Source organism: Dipodomys ordii, unplaced genomic scaffold (genome assembly GCF_000151885.1).
Source record: "Dipodomys ordii isolate 6190 unplaced genomic scaffold, Dord_2.0 Scaffold1000000727, whole genome shotgun sequence".
Taxonomy (NCBI): Eukaryota; Metazoa; Chordata; class Mammalia; order Rodentia; family Heteromyidae; genus Dipodomys; species Dipodomys ordii.
The window spans coordinates 426,152-450,425 of record NW_012284344.1 but is presented as its reverse complement, the minus strand read 5'-3'; the positions used below and the strand labels follow the sequence as shown (position 1 = coordinate 450,425).

Below are 24,274 nucleotides of genomic sequence, written 5' to 3'. Positions count from 1 at the left end.
TGGGAGAGGAGACTGACCAATTTTTCATCTCATCAAATTTGTGGGAATTTTTGTTGTAGTAGCAGTAATGGGGTTTGAGCTCAGGGACTTACACTTTCAAGACTGATGATGTACCATATGAGCCACAACCCTAGCACTTTTGGCATCACTTTTCAAATAGAGTTTTAGGTGTATGCCCAGATCAGCATCACCATGGCCAGTTTTACTGATTGAGATGTGGTCTTGAAAACTTTGCCCAGGTAGCTGACCTTGAACCGGGATCTTCCAAATTTCTACCTCTTGAGAGGCTAGGATTACCAGGATGAGCCACCACATCTGGTCTCCTCTTCATTTGTGTTCTCTTTACACGTTATTAAAGACTTCTAACAAAGAGAAAGTATTACAATGGCAATCCTACTAAGACAAGGTGATACAAAATATGAAAAAAGTTACTGCTTCTTTCTTTGTTATACAAAGAAAATTAAGCACAGCCCAAGACATCTCAGTCCATCTTCTAAGTCCTTTCTGCCACAGTAACATGTAATAACAATGGCAAGTTGAATTATGAGTCCAGTTCAGGGTAAAGCTTCTCCACATTGACCACTATTTCTGGGGCTAGAGCATTAGCAGAGGCGTGGTGGGCCTATGTCTCTGACTCACACAGCACTTCCTCCTTGATCTTCACAGGCTTACCACTGGCTTCCTCCTCTTCATCTGAAGACTCATCCAGCTCCCATTCGTCATCGACGTCGATTTCAAATACTTTCACATCACGGAGACTCGAACTTAACTAAAGAAGAAAAGGCAAATTAATGTCTGTGTCTGTGTGTGTGTGTGTGTGTGAAAATGCTCATGCACCTGGAACTGGGACTTGAACAATGGGCCTGAGCATCTTTTGCTCATGGCTAGCATTCTAGTGGAGCCACAGCTCCTGAGCAGCTAGAATTATAGGTATGAGCCACTGGTGTCAGGAGTCACATTAACAATTTTCTAACTAATGGCTTTGCAAACAAATTTTATAAAACGAAGCAGAAATCAGAAGCTTTAAGCAAAGAATAGTTTTATAGGAAAGTTATATTTTTAACAATTTACTATAAAATCACCCAACTTCACCTTCATTTTACATAAAAGGATCTCCACACACCACAGTGGTGAATTTATGCAACTTAGAACCCAAACTATTTTTGCCAGTGTTGGGGCTTGAATTCTGGGCCTGGGTGCTATCCTTTTGTTCAAGGTGAGAACTCTACCACTTGAGCCACAGAACCACTTCTGGCTTTTTCTGTAATTAATTGGAGATCAGAGCCTCGTGAACTTTCCTGCCTGAGCTGGCTTCAAACTAAGATCCTCAGATCTCAACTTCCTGAGTAATTAGGATTACAGGCGTGAGCCACAAGCACCTGGCTCTGAAATTTCTCTTAATTACTCAAAGTTTCTCCAAGGAAACAAATTTGCTAGCCTGCTGCTTGCTCAGTTAACTGAAACCAAGGGACAGAATGACAACCAGAGAAGGAGCCTTGGAGATGACATGCTTGAGTACTCATAGGATGCTGCATAGAAACAAAGCCATACTCACCACACAGGACCCTTTGCGAAAACCATTCCCAGCAATGTACTGAGCTTTCATACTCTCCAGTAACCGCCAGTGCTTCTCAAAGTGCAGGGTATGTGTGGGAATAACACTGCTTTGTTCATCTAGCCTGGAGGAAAAACCAGTCCAGGAATCAAACAGGACCTCCCCCTCCCACATTCACTAGAGGAGGGGTTTGGGGCAACTGGGGTCCTACCCCCACCCACATTCCATTACCAGATGACAAGACAGTCTGTAAAAATACTACAATCCACAGATCCTTGGCTCTGTGCCGTTTGTTTTTTGGGTGATGGGGAGGGAGGATACAGTACTAGAGATTAAATTCAGGCCTTGCACAACTGAGTTATGCACCCAATCCTCAATTCACTTTCAAGGAGAGCAGATGCCCACGTTTTTAATGTAGAGAAGGGATCTTATTACTTTAAATCCTCAAGCAACTAACACTATCTCCTTGAACTGACTTTAGACTCCGCAATGGAACTGGGTCCCCATTCTGGAAAATACTAAAGGAAAGTTTACAATTATTAGTGACAACAAACTAAAGTTAATGCTATCCTTTAAAACATAACTCAAATGAAGACCTCTTCTCCATTCCAAATAATTCCTCATCTTATTCTAGCAAAAACTCCTAGTTTAATATTAAAGCAAGGGACGAGACAATGATTAAAGTCAGCACATTTTTTGGGGGTGGTCCTGTCGTGGGGCCTGAACTCTCGGCCTGGGCGCTGTCCCTCAGCTCTTCAGCTCAAGGCTAGCGCTCTACCACTTGAGCCACAGCGCCACTTCTGGCTTTTTTTTGCTTATGTGGTGCTGAGGAATCAAAACCAGGGCCTCAGGAATGCAAGGCAAGCGCTCTACCACTGAGCCACCTTCCAGCCCCGGCACATTTTTTTTTTAATTTTTGAGGTAACATACAATTGTAACATTAGGAAATTTGTAACATTTGGGAAGACTTGATAGCATGAAGGAAGACTTACCTTCTTCTGATTTTTTCAGTTCCGGTGTAGATGATCCTCTTAAATTTAATAGCAATTAGTCTCTTCCTGACCTTTTCCTAACAGTGTTTGGTGGGTTTCCGCGTGTTGTATAAAGTTAGGATTTTAAAAATACAAAGTAGGAAGCCAGGCAGGCACTGGTGGCTCATTCCTGTAATCCTAGCTACTCAGGAAGATCATGGTTCAAAGCCAGTCCATGAAGGAAAGACTGTGAAACTCTTATCTCCAATAAACCACCAGAAAACCCAAAGTGGCACTGTGGCTCAAGTGGCAGAGTGCTAGCCTTGAGCTGAATAACTGAGGGACAGCACTCAGGCCCAGATTTCAAACCCCATGCCGGACAAAGGAAAAAAACAGCAGGAGGTTTTCTGCTCAGCTGTCTGGATGGGTAGACCAATAACTTGAAAATCATTGCTTAGCATATCTAAGAAACTGGAATTCTTGGCATATGGTAAATATAGCTAAATATCAGCTAAGCCTGGTAGCATACAACTGACAACTCAACACCTTGGAGACCAAGGCAAGAACCTCATTAATTTGATCCAAGCCTGGCTATTTCAAGGCAAGGCAACCTGAGATACACAATGGGACACTTTTTTTTAAATTTTAATGGTTCTGGGGTTTGAACTCAGCACCTGGTACTCTACCACTTGAGCCACACTTCCAGCTCTTTTTAAAATCCTATCTTTAAAAAAATAAAGCTAACTGTTTTACCACACAGACCCTCTACCACTAAGGTAGTTAGTTACCTTGTGGCATAAGTTCCAGTGAATTGATACCCTGCAGCATTTTCACTGTTATACACAAACGACAATGGCAACTGGACCAAGAGTCTGTCTCTTCCTTCACGTCCCATGGTGTCTTTAAGAATGACAGCTGTAGTTGCTGTAAGTGAGATGCATTTTGTTATATCAGAAATGATCATAACCACTGAAATAGAGTATGCATAACATTATGCTGACACTAAGCAAAAACAAAATAATTTAAAACAGTAGGTAATATTCCCTGCAATGACAAAACACCTTATCAATTTATACTTTTATATAAATTTTCACAAATATAACTAGTATATAACATAAAATAAGTAACCATGAGAACAAACAAAATGATCTGTGACATTTTATCACAGTTGGACATAAATGGCTAGCCCTTAAGCCTCTGAAAATTTCATGAGTGATACCTTATATATAACTGAGTGAACAGAACTAACAAGAATCAAAGTAAAAGAAAATCTGCCCCCCTACAAGTGACAGAGCCCCTTTGTTGACAGCACATCTGACATAGCACTGACTACACATACATCCCACGTGCTTCTGTCCCAAATCAGGCTTGGGTGTTACCTTCTTCTGACTTTTTCAATTGTAGCATAGGTGAAGCTCCCAAATTTCACAGCAATTAGTCCATGACTCACAGACCTTGAAGAAAGAAAGGAGAGACGGGAATGAGACCCTATGGAACAACTACATAGCCAATAAATCTAAATGCCTGAACAAACATGACTGGCAATGTTAGCACACATATCTAATTCCCAAATCCCAGACCAACACTACCACTTCCACTCCAGAATACTATAACTTAAACACTTAGGCAAACCAGCTTGGTTTAAAATCTTAATCACTAAGTAGCTAAAGGCCATAACTAAGGACAACTAACATCTTGAATTCAAAAATTCCCTTTAGTTGTGGTTCCTCAAAAGACACATAGAGCTCCCCTATGACCCAGCAATCTCACTGCTGGGCATTTACCCAAATAACCACAAACAAGGTCATACTAAAGCTAACAGCACAACTAGGTTTATCACAGCATTATTCACCATAGCTAACATATGGAACCAACCCAGATGCCATTCAGTAGATCAATGGATCAAGAAAATGGGGTAAAACTGGGTGCTAGTGGCTCACGCCCGTAACCCTAGCTACTCAGGAGGTTGAGATCTGAGGAATGCAGTTCAAAGCTAGTCCAGACAGGAAAGTCCGTGAGACTCTTATCCTCAATAAACCACCAGAAAACTGGAAGTGGCACTGTGGCTCAAGTGGTAGAGCACTTGCCTTGAGCTGAAGAGCTGAGGGACAGTGCCCAGGCACAGAGTTCAAGTCCCATGATCAACAAAAAAGAAAATGTGATATACATATATGTGTATATATATATATATATAAACATATATATATATATATATGGAATATATATGTATATATATAAACATATATATATATATGTATATATGGAATTCTCTTCTTGGAAAAAAATCCGATCAAGTCAAGCGAACCCCCCACAAAAAACAGTCCCATGGTTTCCCTTATTTGCCATAATTAGTATACATCTAGGATAATCTTAACAGATGAGAAAAATAGCTCAAGAGCTATGTACATATGACCATATAAGATGATGCTAAGCGAAATGAACTCCAAGACATGGAAACATGAGGTTTTTCTTTGTTGTTGTTGTTTTTGTCTTGTTTTGGTTTGGTTTTTTTTTGGATCTGTTCGTGGGACCTGTATTCTGGCTTTGGCACTGTCCCTCAGGCTTTAGCTCAAGGCTAGTGCTCTACCACTTGAGCCACAACGCCACTTCCGTCTTTTTTCTTTTTGCTTATGTGGTGCTGAGTAATCGAACCCAAGGCCTCAGGCATGCAAGGCAAGCATTCTACCACTGAGCTACATTCCCAGCCCTGTTGTTTTTGTTTTTAATGTACTATGTACTTTTTGTTTCTTTGGTGTGATCTTCTCCCTATGGTTTATCCCCTATTGTCACTGTATTTGATTTTGGTACCCTGGTATTGTATATACATTTATCTGAATTAGGGAGGGAAAGGAGACAGAATCATGAGACAAAGAACAAGGGGGATCCAATGCAACAGCCATATTCACAAGTCAATATGTTGGAAATGATCTGTACAATTTGTCAAGGGGAAGGTTTGGGGAAGGGAGGGAAAGGAGAAAAATGAGGGAAGGGTAACAAGTTAGACAAGAAATGTACCTATTATCTTACTTATGAACTGTAACCCCTCTGTATATTACCTTGACAATGAAAAAATCCCTTTAGCCATGTGCTGGTGGCTCATGCCAGTAATCTCAGCTACTCAGCACTCAGATCTGAGGATCATCATTTGAAGCCAGCCTGGTCAGGGATCCAGGAGACTCCTGTCTTCAATTAACCACTGAAATGTCAAAAGTGAAACTGTGGTTCAAGTGGGAAAGCAATAGCCTGGAGCACAAAAGCTCAGGGACAAAGCCCAAAGCCTAAGTTCATGCCCCAGACTGGCACACACAAATAAAATAGTACCTTCACAGTGAGACTTAAAACCATTTAAAATGCTAATGGAACCCTGAATATCATTTGATTTTCAGAATGTTTACGTTGGAATCTCAAAAAGTCTCTGTGGGCAAGATCTCTTATTTGATGAAAGATAATTAACCTAAATTTTTTTAAAGCCTTTCTATAAAGTACTTACTAACACAGTTTTGAATTGCTAAGTGTTCCTTAGATATAACCCAGGTCTGCTGTCATTTTCCTAAAGCTATTAAAAAAAACTTATATACAAGGCTATATACTAGTATAAAGGTTAGAACTCCAGAACAATAAGGGATCAAATAGCTTCTCAACTCAGCATTACTATCTCCCAAATGTGAGAACTGAGAATACTGAATGCAAACCTAAAGTCATGAGGCAGCTTCGCTGATACCCGAAATGCTGAAAGGGAAGCTGAATGGCTTACTATTATTACAAATATTAAGCTCTCATCTCTTCAGTTCAAACTTCAAAGGAATATTCACTGGGAAATATCAGCATGCCTTCTTAAGATAAACATTTTACACCGTGAGTCTTCTAAAATAGTAAAAAGAAGATACTGTAGATTTGAACTTTTATTATTCCACCTAAGGAAAGAAATATATTTAGCTATTTAGCTATTTTAGTTTAGAACAAAAACTACTGTTTACACAAGATGAGGAGACACACACTTACAAAAAAGGAGTCCTCACTAAAAAAAGCAAAAAAAATTAAAGAAAAAACATGAGAAAAATTCAAACTGGCTGCTAAATTATACTACCTAACAGGTAAAGAAGATTACCTTCTAGCATCTCTATATAATGGAATACAGATGGCTTGATTCATTGATTTTCCAATTATATCCCACAGAAAAACAAGATTTGAAAACATCATTAGAGAGAAGGGGGGCAGCTAGTGGTGAGGAGCCTGCCTGGCCTGTGTTAAAGGACCACTCCCTCTGGTCTCATGACATCAGGCACTTACAAGACACACCAGCTCTGGGACTAAGACTGTAATGAGCTTGATCTGGGGGGGGATACTTTACTAAAGATGATAATGTTTGAATTTATATGAGCAGAAAATGAGGGAGGGGGTTACACTGTTCAAAAAGAAATGTACAGTATTCAGTATCTGACCTTTGTAACTGTAACCTCTCTATACATCACCTTTACAATAATTATTTTTTTGGTCGGTGGTGGGGCTTGAAATCTGGGCCTGGGCACTGTGTCCCTCAGCTCTTCAGCTCAAGACTGGGCACTCTGTCACATAACTCTTCAGCTCAAGACTAGTGCTCTACCACTTGAGCCACAGTGCCACTTCTGGTTTTTTAAGTGGTTTATTGGAGATAAGTCTCATGGCCTTTCCTGCCTTGGTTGTCTTTGAACTAGATCCTCAGATCTCAGTCTTCTGAGTAGCTAGGATTACAGGCATGAGCCATAAGTGTCCACCTTATAATAATTTAAAAATATATTAAGTAAAATAAATTTATATAAGGAATTAACTATGGATATAACCAAGCCAAAAGAAACTGTCAATTTTGACAATCAAAACCAGTTGAATATCATCATTTTTACAATTTATCCTAATATCTGTGTACATTTACATAGATGAGACATACTATACTCTTGTTCCCAAACAAAGATATGCATTTCTTTCCAACTTACTGCTGGCATTTGCAAATACTGATGAATAATGGTTTCCATCCGCCTTTTCACAAAATGCAATGATTTTCGAGGATAATAAGGAAACGGCAAAGGGCTTTCTGGTTTCAGACAAAAACAGAAACAGAGCAAAAACTATAGCAAACCAATGATTAGGAGAAAATAATCCAGTGTCAGAGGCAGCCCATAGTTTTTCATGGTGGAATTCTCATTATACTTTTGACATACCTAGTTAAAAAAATGACCAGAATCTCCCTTCAATCCAGCCCACTTAATACAACTACATTCGCTTTGTCCTACTCAAGCTTAGTCCTACACCAAAGCTCAACAGTAAAACACCATTGGCTATTAGAAAAATGGAAGGCATTGGAAACTGTAAGCTATGTGCTGAAATCTGTTCTTTCTTCTCAACTCTGCCACAATGTGATAGCAGCAGCACTCCAGGCTACTCTGCCGCTGCTAGCTTTGATTCTTTTTTGCTGTTGTATTCAGTATGCTTTTCATTTTAAAATGTTCTTTTTATACATTATTACATTAGCCATAAGAATTCTTCATATTCTCCAACTTAAAAGTAAAAAGCAAAGGGCCTACTGGGCCTCTGGAACTGCCTGGGATGAAAAGAGCTGTGAATCAAGCTGTGACTCAGGCCCACCAGCTCAAATGTCTCTGAGACTGTCTCCCACACTCAGTACTTCCCGTCTCAGCTGTGTTAGGTAAAAAAAATCTTCATCATTTCAGCACTTTAAGGTTCAAGAGGTGACATACTGGGTAATTACAGAAAAACATGTTGCCTTTGTCCCCAGTTCCCAAAACTCAGCTTCTGAAACCCAGGAGATTTCCTGAGTAGTAAATGTGATGGCCAATTTTAATGTGGTCACTCTGGCATTTCCTTCAAGGCCTCAGGGTTGGGTGGGGTGGAAAGACTATGCCTTATCCAGAAGCTTATAACTTTCAGCTCCATCTGCCAGACTGCAGGAAAGGAATAGGGGCATTGGTTGAATTCTACCCTAGTAACTTAATCATTATAATGAAGCCTCCATCAAAAATGAAGACAGGGCTGAGAAGATGGCTCAGTGGTAGAGTGCTTGCCTTGCATGCCTGAGGCCCTGGGTTCGATTCCTCAGCACCACATAAGCAAAAAGAAAAAACCCGGAAGTGGCGCTGTGGCTCATGTGGTAGAGCGCTAGCCTTGAGCTAAAGAGCTGAGGGACAGCGCCCAGGCCCAGAGTTCAGGCCCCACAACCGGAACCCCCCCAAAAAAACTGAAGACAAACTGGGAGAGAGTAAGGGAAAGGGTGACATTGTCAAAAAAGAAATGTAATTTTCACCTGCCTTACATAACCATAACCCTTCTTTTTATTTCTTTTTTTTTGTGGTCATGTGGTCTGAACTCTGGGCCTGGGCGCTGTCCTTCAGTTCTTTAGCTCAAGGCTAGCGCCCTACCACTTGAACCACAGAGCCACTTCTAGCTTTTTCTGCTTATGTGGTGCTGAGTGATCAAACCCAGGGCCTCATGCATGCAAGGCAAGCGCTCTACCACTGAGCCAACTTCCCAGCCCACCATAAACCTTCTTTACTAACCTTCTTGATAATTAAAAAAAAGACATTGGGGAGGTTTGGATGGCTCCCTGCTTGAGTTCTGGGATGATATAAAATCTGTGGCCTCTTCCTCCATACCAAACCCTGAATAATGTTTTCCACTGGACTATGCCCAACTTAAATTTTTATAACAAACAGTCTGGAAAGGAAAGCTGAATGTGTTCCGGAGCATTGTACACCATTCTGGAAGCTATGCCAACTTAAGGGGTAAAGTAATGGACACATGCCCCATAGTCACGTCCCACATAGGTGTGGGTAAGGTAACCTAGGTCTTGGGACTGATGTGATGTGAGGAGTCTAGCGGACTGAGCCTTCCTCCCCCTGGAGGCTAATGCTCACTGTGGGTGCTCAGTGTCATAACTGCAATTAATTGCAATGCAGTACCTTCAGCTGGTATCATAACTGGCTGGTGTCAGGAGAGAAAAAATAACTTTGGTGTCAGCATAGTTAATGTACCACAGCACAGTTTATTTCAGGGTGCTTTCTATCTATCATGGTGACATCATACTCTACTTGTTAAAATGCTGTTCTCTAATCAAATAAAATGGACATGCCAAGTAAGCCTGAAGAAATTAGACAAATGTTGAGGTTACTCTTTAATCTGATATACGTATAAACATGGCCAACATCTGCTTGGTTAATGAAGTACCTTTAAGATGGCTGCTGTTTTGGAGGAAGTCATACCACTGGTTTCCTTCCGTGTTAGGGGGTGACACAAGGTTATCATCTTCATCTTTCAAATACTAAAAATACAGTTAAAATGTTTTCAGTTAAGCAATGAGTCAGGCTCTAACCTGTATTTAAAGTTATTCTAGTTAGTAAGTTATCTTGTTGTACTGCCAGATTCTGTGAAGGTACATTATTTTTCTAAGTGAGGTGACAAATTCTAGACAACATGCAAATGACTTAAATGGTTTACAGTAAGTTAGAAACCAGAATTTACATTTTGTGGTTCATTTTCAAGATATATCTTAACCTTACCTATCAGGGCTATATTTTAGTTACAACTGACAGTATGCTCTACAAGGGCAGTTCTCACAGTGTAGCCCCATCCCTGAGATTGCTCAGCATGCTTCCATTGACTACAAGGTTAATGCCAGCTTTAGTGCCAAGGTGTCACTTGCCCTTTCACGGTGTCAACATTTGCACTGAAGGCGTGGAAGAAAGAACAGCCAGTACCTGCACCCCTTACCTAGTGGACCAAATTCTACTTGTAGTCTTGTGTTCTTTGTCACATATTCGATTTTATTTATCCTGATAGAGCTATTAAATTGTTAATTCTCAACTCTTGAGGGCAGATCTTTTAATGTTTGTTGAGACAGAGTTGGGAGGCACACAGGGGTGATTTTACAAGACATCAAAGCATGCAAGGTTGTCTTGAAGAAAGACAGAAACTGTCTTGTTTCAGTTGTATAGGCAGACATTTTGTAAAATATGACATTCCATTTTTACTTGGAAACAAAAGAATAGGGGACAAACTGATTCTTCATACTTAGATGTTTGTGAAGTATTTTTTAATTTTAAAATTTTTATTTATTTTATTAAGTAGATGCACAAAGGAATTGCCATTGTTCAGCTTATGGACAAATATGTCTTGGTCAATGTTACCCCTTTGAACATGCATATTCATCCATCCCTCTACCCCTCAAACTCTTACTTTTGGCAGGTATTTTCTTGAAAATAAAGTGACTTGAACAAAACAACCTGAAATATTTATTGCAAATAATATTTCAGCTAAACATGGTTGTAAAGGCCTATAATTCTAGCACTTAGAAGAGGATGAGGCAGGAATATCACAAGATTTTAAGGCCTATATAGCAAGAGACTGTCTCCAAAAAAAGAAACTTTTAAGCAAAACTCAAAATGTTGGCACCTGCATCTGCTACTGAGTGACTGACAGCTTCACAGTAACTAAAGACTCTGATTAGAGTAGCCTGAAGTCACCTGATATTTAGATAATGTATAATGGCATCAGTACTTAAAAAGATCTGTAAAGGCCACAGAACCAATATTTCTAAAAAGACCAAGTTATGATGTTATGAAAACAAGCATGAGTAAAAGTCCCTTTCAAAGTGTAAGGAAGATGGAGAGATTTTTAATGAAACTGAGTATGAAGTGTCTACTAACCCAATTTTAGATTCCACATTAAAAACTTCCAAGAGACCAACATTTGGAAGGATTTTGTATAATATTAAAGAATATCCTTAGTTAAAGGACAAAACTAGTTCAGTACTTTCTCCTTTCCAAGGACACACACCTGCTTGAGGTTAGATTTTCCTTATATACAGTAAGCAAATTAGCATATTAAACAGAATAAACACATAGGTAGACATTAAAATTAGCTGTCTTCTATTAAGCTGAACATCAAAGACAGCTGAGAAAATACACAACAATGCCAGTTATATTGGCATTATATTATTTTCCATAAACTTTAGATAATATGAATTAACAGTACAAAGTCTTAAAATTCATTCTTATAAATCAAACCAAGTTCAATAGAATGCCCATTCGTGACCAAAATTTTCAACATTAAAGTATTTTCCTTTTCGATTATAAAGGTCTGGAGCCTAGAAAGAACAAACATAGTTTATTTCTAAAAGCTCAAAATATTAAGAAAATAATCTTAAATTTAACAAATGCAATATGTATTTTATAAAACAGCTATCCATTGCATTTAGTCTTTTGCAGACTGTAAGATACATACAAACAGAAGTCTACTAATAGACTTTATGTTTAGTCTTTTTAAAATTAGTCTTTAAAAAAGTAATTGCTAATTACATTTTACCATGAACAATGTTTGCTGTGATTATTTTCAAAGTGGCTAAATAGCTATTTCTTTCCTCATTGAAATGGTCAGTAAGAAATTCAGCAACAAATGTGATATCTTTCTGAGTCATCTATTAACAAAAAGGGGCAAAAAGAAGACAAATCAAGGCAAAAAGTAAGCTTCCCAATAATTTGCCTGAACCCACAGTTTGGGCCTGGGTGTAGGTGAGTGGGCCGTGGGGAGCAAGGAGGAGGATGACTGTTCTCTGAGCTCGCTCTTCAGGGAATACTTCTTTCCACATCCTCATAGAGAGAAACTGCTTGTTTCCAGGCTTCAACTTAGGTACAACATTTAAGTACTTATATTTCAAGGAAAAAAAATGCATTTAAGACTTAAGGCATAAGATATGGAAGCAACCCAAATGCCCCTCAGTAGATGAGTGGATCAAGAAAATGTGGTATATATACACAATGGAATTCTATGACCCCATCAGAAAGAATGACAGTGCCACATTTGTTAGGAAATGCAAAGACATGGAAAAAATTATATTAAGTGAAGTAAGCCAGGCCCAAAGAAAGATAGGTCCCATAGTTTCCCTTATTTGCAATAACTAGTATATGTCTGAGTCAAGCAGAAAAGGTCAGATAAGTTGATGTTAGGGAAATGAACCCTAAGATATGTACAGTATTTTCACAATAAAAAAAGATTTAAGGCAGTTAAAGTGTATAAGGATGCTATGTTGTAAGAATTATAAAACTTCATTCAAACATGAAAATTGTAAATTCAAATATCCAAAGCAGTATTCAGCAAGATGAAAATATTATGCAAACACTCAAATTTCTTTAGATAAAAAGCCTAATGTCCTGTTATCTAACACTGTAAGAGTACCAAGACCATGAGCAAGACTGAGCTCAATCAGGACAATGCGTAAAGAAATTACACAGGTGTCCCCTGTTATCTGAGAGATTGCTTCTAAGACCCCCACGGATAATACAATCCACAGGTACTCAAGATCTCTATATAAGAAAATACATCCTCCTGTACAGTTTAAATCCCCTTTAGAGTGCCTGTAACACCTAATACAATGTAAATAACTATTGTTGTATTGTGTAAGGAATAGGAAAGAGAAAAACAAGTACATATATTTGGAACAGATGCATTGTTTTCAGAATATTTTTCATCGGTGGTTGGTTGAATCTACTGAGATGGAACCTGCTGACACGCAGGGCTGGCCATATGTACTTCTGTGCATACCTTATTCAGCTCAGGAAGCACATGGTTTTCAGTCATTCTCAACATGGCTGGAAATACAAAGTTAAAAATTATCTTTAAAGGAAACTAGAAATGTAATTTTTATTACAGATAAATCTTAAAGACCAAATGAGTTTTACTGAACTAAATTTTCCATTTGAACAGTTTCTTCTTACTACAAAAAATATTCTCTTTGAACAATTAAACTAACGAACTAAAATCTGGGGCTGGGAAGATGGCTCGGTGGTAGAGCGCTTGCCTTGCATGCCTGAGGCCCTGGGTTCGATTCCTCAGCACCACATAAGCAAAAAGAAAAAAGCCAGAAGTGGCGCTGTGGCTCAAGTGGTAGAGCGCTAGCCTTGAGCTGAAGAGCTGAGGGACAGCGCCCAGGCCCATAGTTCAGGCTCCACGACTGGACCCCCACCCAAAAAAAAGAACTAAAATCTGACTTTATCAGGATATGAAATATATTCAGGATTGTTGGTCCTCACCCCAAACAAAACCTTACTGATTATGCTGCGGGGGACAGAACAGTAAAAATGCCTTTATGGAAATTACATTTTACAAAAAAAGATGACAAAGTTATAACCTCGTGTTAGTGACAAAGCCAGGGTGACAACAGTGTCACATTGTGGAGATAAGAACTGAGCAGTTACTCACTGCTCTTCTACTGCTGATGCTTAGTTAGAGCACGCAATAATTATAAATAAAACTAAACCACTAATCCCATCAGAGAAAAGGATTTCTAAAGTCCTACTTTTAATATTGCAATTTATTTTAATTAAAACTCAGATCTGCAACAAGCTAGCCTGAAAAAACTCCAGTTCCCTATTCCAACTATCAATCATACAGTTGAAAAAAAGGAAACAAACAAAAATATCTAACCAAGAATTAAAGTAACTTAAGATCACATTCAGGTTTTAAACAAAAGTAACTATAGTACAGTGACAAGCATAAAGTCTGCTTTTGTACTATTAGAACTGAACATCTGGACACTAGCGGTATTAGCATATCAAAAGTTATTTGTCTTGTATTTCACTCTAAATTTTAAGAAATATGAGATATACAACTAAATGTTGCATATGTTGGAGACAAATGTTTGTTTCATTATTTAAAGAATATACTTCACAAAAATAGCAGTATAAATGGGCCTAAAAATATGCAAGTACCACAGAGTGGTGATCAAACCATCTCATGTGAAGTCAACAGGTATTTGTTAATTAAACTGCCTACCCAATGGCAAAGACATAGTGGCATTACAAAGGAAGTCCTAAAGTAGACTGTGTACCACTTAGCAAGGGCACCACTGCCCATGAAAATGTAATAGCAAGGTCTCAGTTCTGTGCTGTCACAGAGGTCAGCCCGACTGAATATGTAATTTTAGATGTTTTTAATGAATTCAACAGCCACAGGCTAGTTAGTGGTTACCACCATGAACCACACAGCTCCAGAGATGGAAGAACAGAGTGTAAAATGTAACACAAGCTACTGAAGGACTTTTTGACAAACACTCAATTTTAACCTAAGGAAATACAGTTGTCCCTCACTGTATTGTAGCTTCATTGCATCCCAGGTTTACTGTATTGTAGCTTCATTGCATCCCAGGTTTAAAAAACATGTAGTTACTTTCCAGAGCAATAAGTGAACCACAATAAAGCATGAGATTTTCATCTATCACGGTGGTGTCTGGAACTTAACTCCCAAGATAGGTTAGGGATCACTGTACTAGTGAGTGGAAGGGACACAGGTGTTACAAATGAGCTTTAATACTTTTATGGGGGAACAGGGGTAGGTGAAATAGAACTGCCATAGATGGACAACAGTTGAAGCTGGGAGAAAGAAGGAAACAAGGAGGCTCATTATACTATTTTATAAGTCTTTGAAATTTTAACAGACGAATTCAAATCTAAGGTGTATTTCCACAGTGTTCAAAGGTGTTAAAACAACAATGTTAAGGTTAACTTACCCACATAAAGCCAACGGAAAAATGCCTTGAAATTCTTCATACTACTGTCTGTAACTCTAAAAAGATAAGCAAATCATAAAAAAAGGTCATGTGCATTCATGTAGTACAGTTCAACTGTCACAGAGTAAAATAAACCTTACTGTTCTACTTTGTCTTCTCAGGATTTAAGCCCTTAGAAGAGCAGATTATACAAACCAAACATTATTGCATTCCTAAAATTAAGGCAAACAAAAACAAAACACATATTGATTCTTTCATAAAATTAAGCAAATAAATAATATTTTCTGGTTGTAAAGGTCTTTCCAAAAAACTGAATCTTTCCCAGCATTCTGTGACATATGAATTATTTTCCTAACTCTGCAAATAAGTGAGGAAAAAAATTTCACACGTTATTTTTTGTTAAAAAAATGACTAATCAGTTAAAAAAACACTGACTCCAAGAGGAAGTTACAACTATAAACTTATGTTATGTCACATGTCTGATACCACTGGACATCATTTTATGAAGCTTAATTTTTAGTCCAACAAATAAATGAGCTCTCAAAATTTGAATTCTCTTGGATTTGACACAAATGAAAAAAGTTAAGTATTATAAATCAAACTCATCTTCATTTTGGTGAACTTTCTGCATACAGAGATGAGTTCAATTTTTACAATCTCTTTAAGTTTACTTCTATGTGATAATTACAGTAAGCAAATAATACCTGTACTGATTTTCCTTGAGGTCCTAAGACCTGAACCGAGGGCCTATGCATACTAGATAACAGTGTGCCAGTGAGCTACGTTCCCAGTAGTACGAGTTCTTGTTTTTTATGTTTCATAGTATCATTGAGCGGTGGAGCAGTATCATTCACCCTATTAGGAAATCAAAGACTGCAGCACTCCTATGATACCAAGCAAGGTAACTAAAATTCTCTTGCAGCACCAGTGAAAATCAGAGTTTCTCTGTGTTCTCCCTAACTAATACCTTCATCCCTACCTAACACAACCAGACAACACTAAAGCCCTCCCCCACTGCTCCTGTTCCTCCATCTGTAACCCTTCATAGTGATATTTTTTCTACTTGAGAGGATCAAGAAGTTAAATACTTTCTATTTATAGAGAGCGGTAATTCTAGAAAACAGTATTTCATATTTGCTCTCAGCAAATGTAAATTCAAAAAATATTCCAAAACACAGGAAAAGCAATGTCATTACTCCTCTCACTTTGTCTTCTGAGCAAGTGCTGGAGCTTTCACTTTCTAGAGCCCAATTATAATGACAGTGAACAGGAGGAAGCATATGTATTATAAACTTAGAAAAATATTCAAAAAGTGCTGAATACTGGTGAGTGACAAAGCTTCCCAGCAGAAGCCAAGTGCAGACAGTTCAAAGAGAAAACAGCCAGGAATGACAAGAGAGTCTGAGAAGCTTGGTGCTGGCAGTTCACACCTCATCCTAGATACTCAGGTTTCTGAGATCTGAGGCCTGCAGTTCAAAGACAGCCCTGGCAGGAAAATCCAGGAGATTCATAAACTCCAAGTAATCACCAAAAGCCAGAAATGGAGCAAATGGTAGAATGCTAGCCTTGAGAAAAAAGCTCAGGGACAGCACTCAGGCCTTGAGTTCAATTTCTGAGACTGGCACCAAAAAAAAAAAAGCAAAGAAAAACAGCTCAACAGAGAGAGCAATGAAAACGTATTTGTAAACTGTATCTTACTGTACTGGACATACTAGCCAAATATAATAGATTAAAAACTGAATCAAAGTTAAATTTGCTAGACTTGAAACTCTTTGTATGATTAAATAAACTTATAATCCTTTTGCCTTAGCATCCCAAGCACTGGGATTACAGGTATGTGTGTAAGGTACTTATTAATTTCAAATGTAAATATTCACAATCAATGATTCTAGGTAACCCATTATTTAATGAAGAACTTCATTTGCCTTGAGTATAAAAGAACCCACAGCAGTAATAGCATCTAAAGGGAAATATAAATAAATAAATAGTCCTTGTTAAATAAGTAAACTATATCTAACATATTCTGGTGAGAAATTAAATCACTACCTTGATTTCCTGTAGCATCCAGTCCAAGGGGTTTGTATTTTTCCTCCCATGAAGCCATTCCTTTCAGTTCACTCAAATGATACAATAAATACTCTGAGCCAGTAGCACAACAGGAGACAAAGTATCATTACTTAGTCAGTGTGGTGGGCAGTAACTACCTTTCCTAACAGTTCCAATTTTTCAGAATTAAAAACTTAACGTAACGATTTAATTTTTCTGTTAAAAAATTGTATCTCTAGTTCTGTAAACATAAGCACAATCATCTGGCTATTATCTACTGAAATGAATATACATGACAAAAAGATTAAATTTTATTTGATCAAATTATGTTTCACAGTCCTGGCACTATTTGGGTGGAGGGGCAATGCTATGGATGAAGCTAGGGCCTTGCATAAGCTAATAAGTGCTCAACCACTAAGCTACCCCTTAATCCCAATCTTGGCACTTTAAAGACAGCCAGTAGGCACTCTTGTTCACCCATATCTACCCAATACTGAACAAGTAGTTTTTGAGATTCCACTTTCTGTCAGACATGGTGCTAGATGGTAGGGAGAGAAAGGTGATAAGAATCAGGTCCTTGTGACCACAGAAATTACAGCGTAACGGGGGAGACAGGTCACAACCACACAATCATACAGTGTAATCTTCCCAATGGCCATAAATGCCTTTAGGGGAATGCATAGGGCAAGTGTATAAGTAGAATCTGAGTTAATATGGGGACTAGTGAAAACTGCTCTGAGGGAGTGAACTGAGCTGAAAGCTGAAGATTCAAGAGCAGGGTGGGTGTTCATAAAGCAAGAAGGAGGCCTTAAACCCCTTAGTGGGAGATGTCAAGTGTGGAAAGTAAATGCCTGTTATAAGAGCAATAGGCAATGCTATAAAACATCTTGGTTCTAAGATCAAAAAGAAGGGACCAGGAGCATCTGTGAGAGGTATTCCATTGGATTTACTGAGGAATACACATTCTACAGGGATGGGGATATAGCTCATTAGTAGAGTGCTTGCCCAGCATATACAAGACCCTGGTTTTGACCCAGAGCATTGCAAGAAAAGGAAAAAGAAGAGTAAAATGACGAGACATTTGTGGAATAAAGTATACAAATACAAGTGCAGAAGGCACTACATAACGGGCTGTCTCCATATTTAAACTGAACATTCAGCATACGCTTGTAAAACTGTCACTCAAGCAGCTATGGATAGGAACAACAAGAGAACTGAAACACTAAAAGGAATCGTGGCTCTGCCATGTACTAACTTTGGGCCAGCCATATAACTAATTCAGTTTCATCCTGGTAAAATGAGACTCAAAACAAAATTCTAGGGTGTTGAATAAAAAATACACAATATGTTTTACAAGATAAACTATAAAACATACTCAATTTTCTCTGTGGAACAAATACAGGAACATATGCCCTATTTCAAAATATACGTTATAGTTTAGTGTGGGCGGATCCAGATGGGAGAATTGCTTGGTGAAAAGATAGTGAAAAATTATTTCATGAAGCAGAATTAATCTTTACACTTGAGTGTGCCAAGATTCCCCTTCAAATGCCATTGCAAAATTTTCAGCTAGGCACTATTCACAATAAATAGCCAAGATAAAGAAACAACTCAGATGCCCCACAGAATGGAATATTATGCCATTAGAAAGGATAAAATAATGGTATTCGCAGAGAAATGGATGGAACTAAAACGAATCAGTTTAAGTGAGGTAAGACAAGAGCAGAGAGACAAATAGCACATGTTCTCCCTAATATGAGCATGTTAAATCCAAAATGCAAGGAGATACAACAAAATAAACAGGAATCAAGAAACAAAGGACATCTACTTAATCTCCCATATAATTTCTAAATGACTCCATGTACACACATCTGAGGGAAGCTAGGAGGAGGGCACAGAATCAGAGGGGCCCATCAGCTACACTAGACATTGATGAAAATCAGCTAAAGAACTCAAGGGAGGGAGGGAATGAGAGGGAAACAGGGAACAGCTAACACTAAGCAAAAGGAAAGAAATATATTTATCACCCAAAGCAGAAGAAATATTGTCAAAGCTCATAGAATTCACAAACTTTATAGATCAAGATAATGACATTTGCCTTGCAAAGGTTAAAATGTGTTTGTGACTTTAACTAAGTATCACTATCCTACAGTACTATGAAATTTGTGAAATTTATATAATCACTTAATCTCAATAAAAATTATTATTAAAAAATTTCAGGGAAGGGGGCTGGGAAGGTGGCTCAGTGGTAGAGCGCTTGCCTTGCATACCTGAGGCCCTGGGTTCAATTCCTCAGCACCACATAAGCAAAAAAAAGCCAGAAGTGGCGCTGGGCTCAAGTGGTAGAGCGCTAGCCTTGAGCTGAACAGCTGAGGGACAGTGCCCAGGCCCAGAGTTCAAGCCCCATGACTGGACCCCCAAAAAAAATTTCAGGGAAGTGGCACTGTAGCTCAAATGGTAGAGTGCTCGCCTTGAGCTGAAGAGCTGAGAGACAGCGCCCGGACCAAAAGTTCAAGCCCCACGACCGACAAAAAAAAATTCAACTAGGAAAGATTCCAGAAGAAAATGCCAGACAATAAAGGTAAGTTTTCAGAAAGACCAAAGCAATGCCCATCATCTTTATATCTCTGCAAATGGCTTATAACCAACTTCTGAATATTGGAATATGATGATTCTATAGACTGGCCAAGCTTTTTTAAGCCCTAATTAAGAGAAGAAAATATATTTGCACTCAACTAGGAGAATATATGCCATTCCAAAAAAGAAAAAGAAAAAAAATTAAGATTGCATTGTGTACTTAAGTACACAAATATTTTAACAGCACCTTTACAGTTTGCTGGTTCATCAAAAGGGTCTGAAGTTCAGCACTACAATAAAAAAGGATGTTTTAGTCATTTCATGTCTTAGTAAGGCAAAGGGCAATGCTCACTAAGCCATATTGTACCAATATAAACATTTAGGAAAAAGATGGCAGAGGTTTCCACAAAGCACCACAGAAATTCCATCTGAAACACGGGAGGGAATAAATGAAAACCATAAAAAATAACTCCAGAAGTAAATAAAGATTAACCTTTTCATGCTCTTAAGATGGGGAAAGTTCTAAGATACCAAAAAGAAAACGTTTAGTTTGGCTACATAAAAACTAAAACTTCTGTACAAAATGATCACATTAACCCAAAAGGGTGTATCCAAAATCCTAGAGACATATACTTCTAATACTCTTTATATACCAGAATTTTCTATTTCATATGGACAAATGAATTATTCATTTTTATTTACTTCTAACATACATTGATTTAAAAAGGGGGGAGAGGAGTGAAGCAGGGCATCAGTGGCTCATGCCTGTAATCCTAGCTACTCAAGAGGCTGATATCTAAGGATTGTGATTCAAAGACAGCCCAGACAGGGCTGGGAAGGTATCTCAGTGGTAGAGTGTTTGCCTTGCATGCATGAGTCCCTGGGTTCGATTCCTCAGCATTACATAAGCAGAAAAAACCTGAAGTGGTGCTGTGGTTCAAGTGGTAGAGTGCTAGCCTTGAGCTGAAGTGCTCAGGGACAGAGCCTAGGCCCAGAGTTCAGGCTCCAGGACAGAAAAAAAGACAGCCCAAATAGAGAAGTCCCTGTGAGAGTCTTATTTCCAGTTAACCACTCAAAAAACTGGAAGCAGGGATGCGGCTCAAAATGGTAGAGCAGAAAGATCTTAAGGACAGCACATAGGCCCTGAGTTCAAGCCCCACAACCAATCGGGGGAGAGGGGAGGAAAAGGAGAAGTTTATTACCTTGCCTTCCCCCACAACAGCAATTGTATAAATTCATCCTGATTTGGTTGTGTTCTTTTTCCAGATAAAATAAAAAGAAATATGTGATACATGTTTTGCAGCTTATAAAGTACATCTACTCACTATTCTTTCCTCTGTCTCTCTCAAGCCCTCATATACAGGAAACATCTGAGGCTCAGTGACTGGAGACAACCAGTGAACTGTTTCAATACCTTCTTCATTCCCAAAGCCTACCCACTGCATTGAGTTGTTCCAATGGTGGAAGAGTCAGCTATGGATCTGATATGGTTTGTCCCCTAGCGATTCATGGATTATGATCCTGCTGAGGTAGTGGAATCTTTAAGAGTTAAGGCATACTGGGAGGTAGTTAGATCATTGGGGGTGCTGCTATTTGAGGAAAATGTAGTTCTCATAGGAACCTGGTTAGATCCTGCCGAGTGAGTTGTTCTAAAAGAGCAAGACCACCCTTCTCCACTTTCTGGTTCCTGGGTCACAAAGTGATCCCTCTGCCAAGATGTCATCTTCCAGAAGAAGAAAATAACAGAGCCACACAATCTGGGACTTCTAGTCTACAAAACTGGAATTTACATAAACCTCTCTTCTGTATACATTACCCAAGTTCAGGTACTTTGTTATAGTAACAAAACCTAATGTAGAGTCCTTTTTGCAACTATTTTCTGTGAAAATAGTCATTAGGCCATGCTGTCTGAAGAAATTATGGTCTTAACCTATCATAAATTAAACTGACTTTTCTCATATAGCATATGAAGCAAACAGACTTTTAAACTCTTTCCACATGAAGTCAGTTACATTACCTGCACAAACTTAGTGAGATGAGAATCCATCTGCATCAGTATTTCTTTCCATGCTTCACACATACATGTCAGTGACAAATTTATATACTATTAGCAAAAAGAAGAAAATATTTTAAACCCACATTCTACCTAATATGTGCTTCTTGAAGTCACAAAGAAATCCAGAACTTACTTTCAATCACCCTAATTAACTTAGTTAAGCCAAAGGAAAAGACAAGACCATAGCTAACCTTTGGTAACTTCTTTTTTTCCAGTTGTGGGGCTTAAACTTGTGGTCTGGGGACTGTGCCTGAGCTCTTTTGCTCAAGACAAGCTCCCTACCACCTTGAACCACAGTGCTACCTCCTATTTTATGTTGGTTAATTGGAGCTAAGAGTCTCATAGACTTTACTGCCTGGGCTGGCCTTGAACCATGATCCTAAGATCTCAGCCTCTTAAGTAGCTAGGATTACAGATGTAAGCCACCAGGGTCTAACTGTTTGATAACAACTATTTTTACCAAAGAATCAATTATTCTTAGAACTTTACAAAGGAACTTTTTTATACTTAAATTTTATTGTAAACGTGATGTACAGAGGGGTTACAGTTACATAAGAAAGATAATGAGTACATTTCTTTTTGCACAATGTTACCACTTCCTTCATTTCAAAAGAACAGTTCTGTACCTAGTAAAACAAACATCTTTTACATTTCATTATTTAAGCTGTGTTTTATTACACTGTCAAAATGTTGGTTTGTTCAACTATTAAACTGTCAGAGGACCCTTAAAAGATTCCGACCCCTAGTAACGTTTGCCATCAAGTAAATTAATGGCTGTGGTAGAAAAATAACGATAAAAATGGCCTCAATTCTTTACAGTTCTTACATCCTGACTTATTCTCCTCACCTTGTACCTGGCTGCCCTATAGCTTGCTCTAAGTGAACATAGCAGAAACAACACTGCTGAGGCCAGGGCCTTCAAGTTGTTTATACATCTTGACTTGCACTTTTTTTTTGAGGGGAGGGAGAGGGAGACAGGATCTTGTTATATAGCCCAAGCTGGCCTCACACTTGCTATATAGCTCAAGTTGGTATTATAATACTCTTGCCTGAGCTTCCCTGTTGCTGGATTATAGAAGTTTCCCAACAACAACAGTTCAACTTACACTCTTTTTTATTTATTTATTTTTTGTCAGTCCTGGGCTTGAACTTGGCCTGGGCACTGTCCCTGAGCTTCTTTTGTTCAAGGCTATCACTCTGCCACTTAAGCCACTGCTCCAGTTCTAGCCTTTTTTGTGTACATGGTACTGAGGAATTGAACCCAGGGCTTCATGCATGCGAGGCAAGCATTCTACCATTGAGACACATTCCCAGCCCTAAATGTGTACTCTTGAAACCTTTGCTGCCACTACCCTAAAAACAACCCAGGACTAGCTGGCTAGACGATGAGGGATGCATGGCAGAGACAAAGCCACTTGAGCCAGGGACACATCAGCTTTCATAATCAGGCTGGGTGACGTGAGCCATACCAGGTACAGATCACCACAACATTCTGGCTGAGTTTAGTCCAAACTGCTAACCTACAAAATTATCTACTAATTTGGGGTATCTTTCTTATGAGCAAAAGAAAGCTAAAATCATAAAAATACTATTTTATTTGCAATAAAGTATAAGTAACATTTTATTAATAGGAATATTTTAAAAGATTGACTATTTTTCCCTTTCATTTGGAGGTGATAAACAGGATTGGATGAGTAGATTAATTAAATTATTTTTCTTGCTTTAATAGATATTCAACTGCCTTTAGTTTTAAAAAATCTAGAAATCAAGTGATGAATAAATACCTGCAACAGAGCTGAAATGTGAGTAAGCTTCCTGGCCATCCGAGTTACTTCAGGTAAGAAGGAGTAGAGTTACTTCAGGTAAGAAGAAGTAGAGCAGATTGCTTTCAAGCTGAAAAACAAGAATAAATTGAGACATAATCAGATGTATTTACTTTTTTAAAGATAAATTGTTCCTGTAAAACACACACAAACACACACACACACACACACGTGCACGCGCACATGTGTGCATCCTTTAACTTAACGAGGAGAGCAAAAATCTAAGTATCAGGAAGACCAAATCAGAATTCGGCCCCCTTTTAAACATAACCAAGTTGGAGGCATCAGAACCAAGGGAAGGCATCAAAAGGCATTAAAATATTACTGGTAAAAACTCAGAAAATACTCCTTACCAGTTATATCACACAGAAGTTGTCATTTAAAAAAAATCTATTAGTAGCTGGGAATGTGGCTTAGTGTTAGAGTGCTTGCCTAGCATTCATGAAGCCCTAGATTTGATTCCTCAGTACCACATAAACAGAAAAAGCCAGAAGTGGCACTGTAGCTCAAGTAGTAGAGTGTCAACCTTGAGCAAAAGAAGCTCAGGGACAGTGCCCAAGCCCTGAGTTCAAGCCCCAGGACAAAAACAACAACAACAACAACAAAACTTTTACAAATTTCACAGAAAAAAAAGAGTTGCTCTATTATAGCACAAATACAGGCTAGTGATCACAGTTTCTCAGCCTGAAAACACAA

The 24,274-nt window shown here is 38.5% G+C and overlaps 1 protein-coding gene across 1 annotated transcript in view; it reads right to left on the bottom strand.

The window, feature by feature from the left end:
- Positions 1-541: 541 nt before the first annotated feature.
- LOC106002768 (anaphase-promoting complex subunit 4-like) overlaps positions 542-24,274 on the bottom strand; it is a 99,420-nt gene continuing 75,687 nt past the window's right edge. The window contains 20 exon segments of the mRNA XM_013037572.1: positions 542-769; positions 1,556-1,679; positions 3,315-3,450; positions 3,862-3,980; positions 6,339-6,440; positions 6,614-6,697; positions 7,498-7,594; positions 9,742-9,835; positions 10,213-10,217; positions 11,608-11,661; positions 11,935-11,989; positions 13,114-13,160; positions 15,077-15,124; positions 16,974-17,036; positions 17,123-17,223; positions 19,748-19,824; positions 19,947-19,989; positions 20,902-20,939; positions 21,681-21,803; positions 23,540-23,609. Coding sequence (XP_012893026.1) covers positions 542-769; positions 1,556-1,679; positions 3,315-3,450; positions 3,862-3,980; positions 6,339-6,440; positions 6,614-6,697; positions 7,498-7,594; positions 9,742-9,835; positions 10,213-10,217; positions 11,608-11,661; positions 11,935-11,989; positions 13,114-13,160; positions 15,077-15,124; positions 16,974-17,036; positions 17,123-17,223; positions 19,748-19,824; positions 19,947-19,989; positions 20,902-20,939; positions 21,681-21,803; positions 23,540-23,609 — 1,708 coding nt within the window.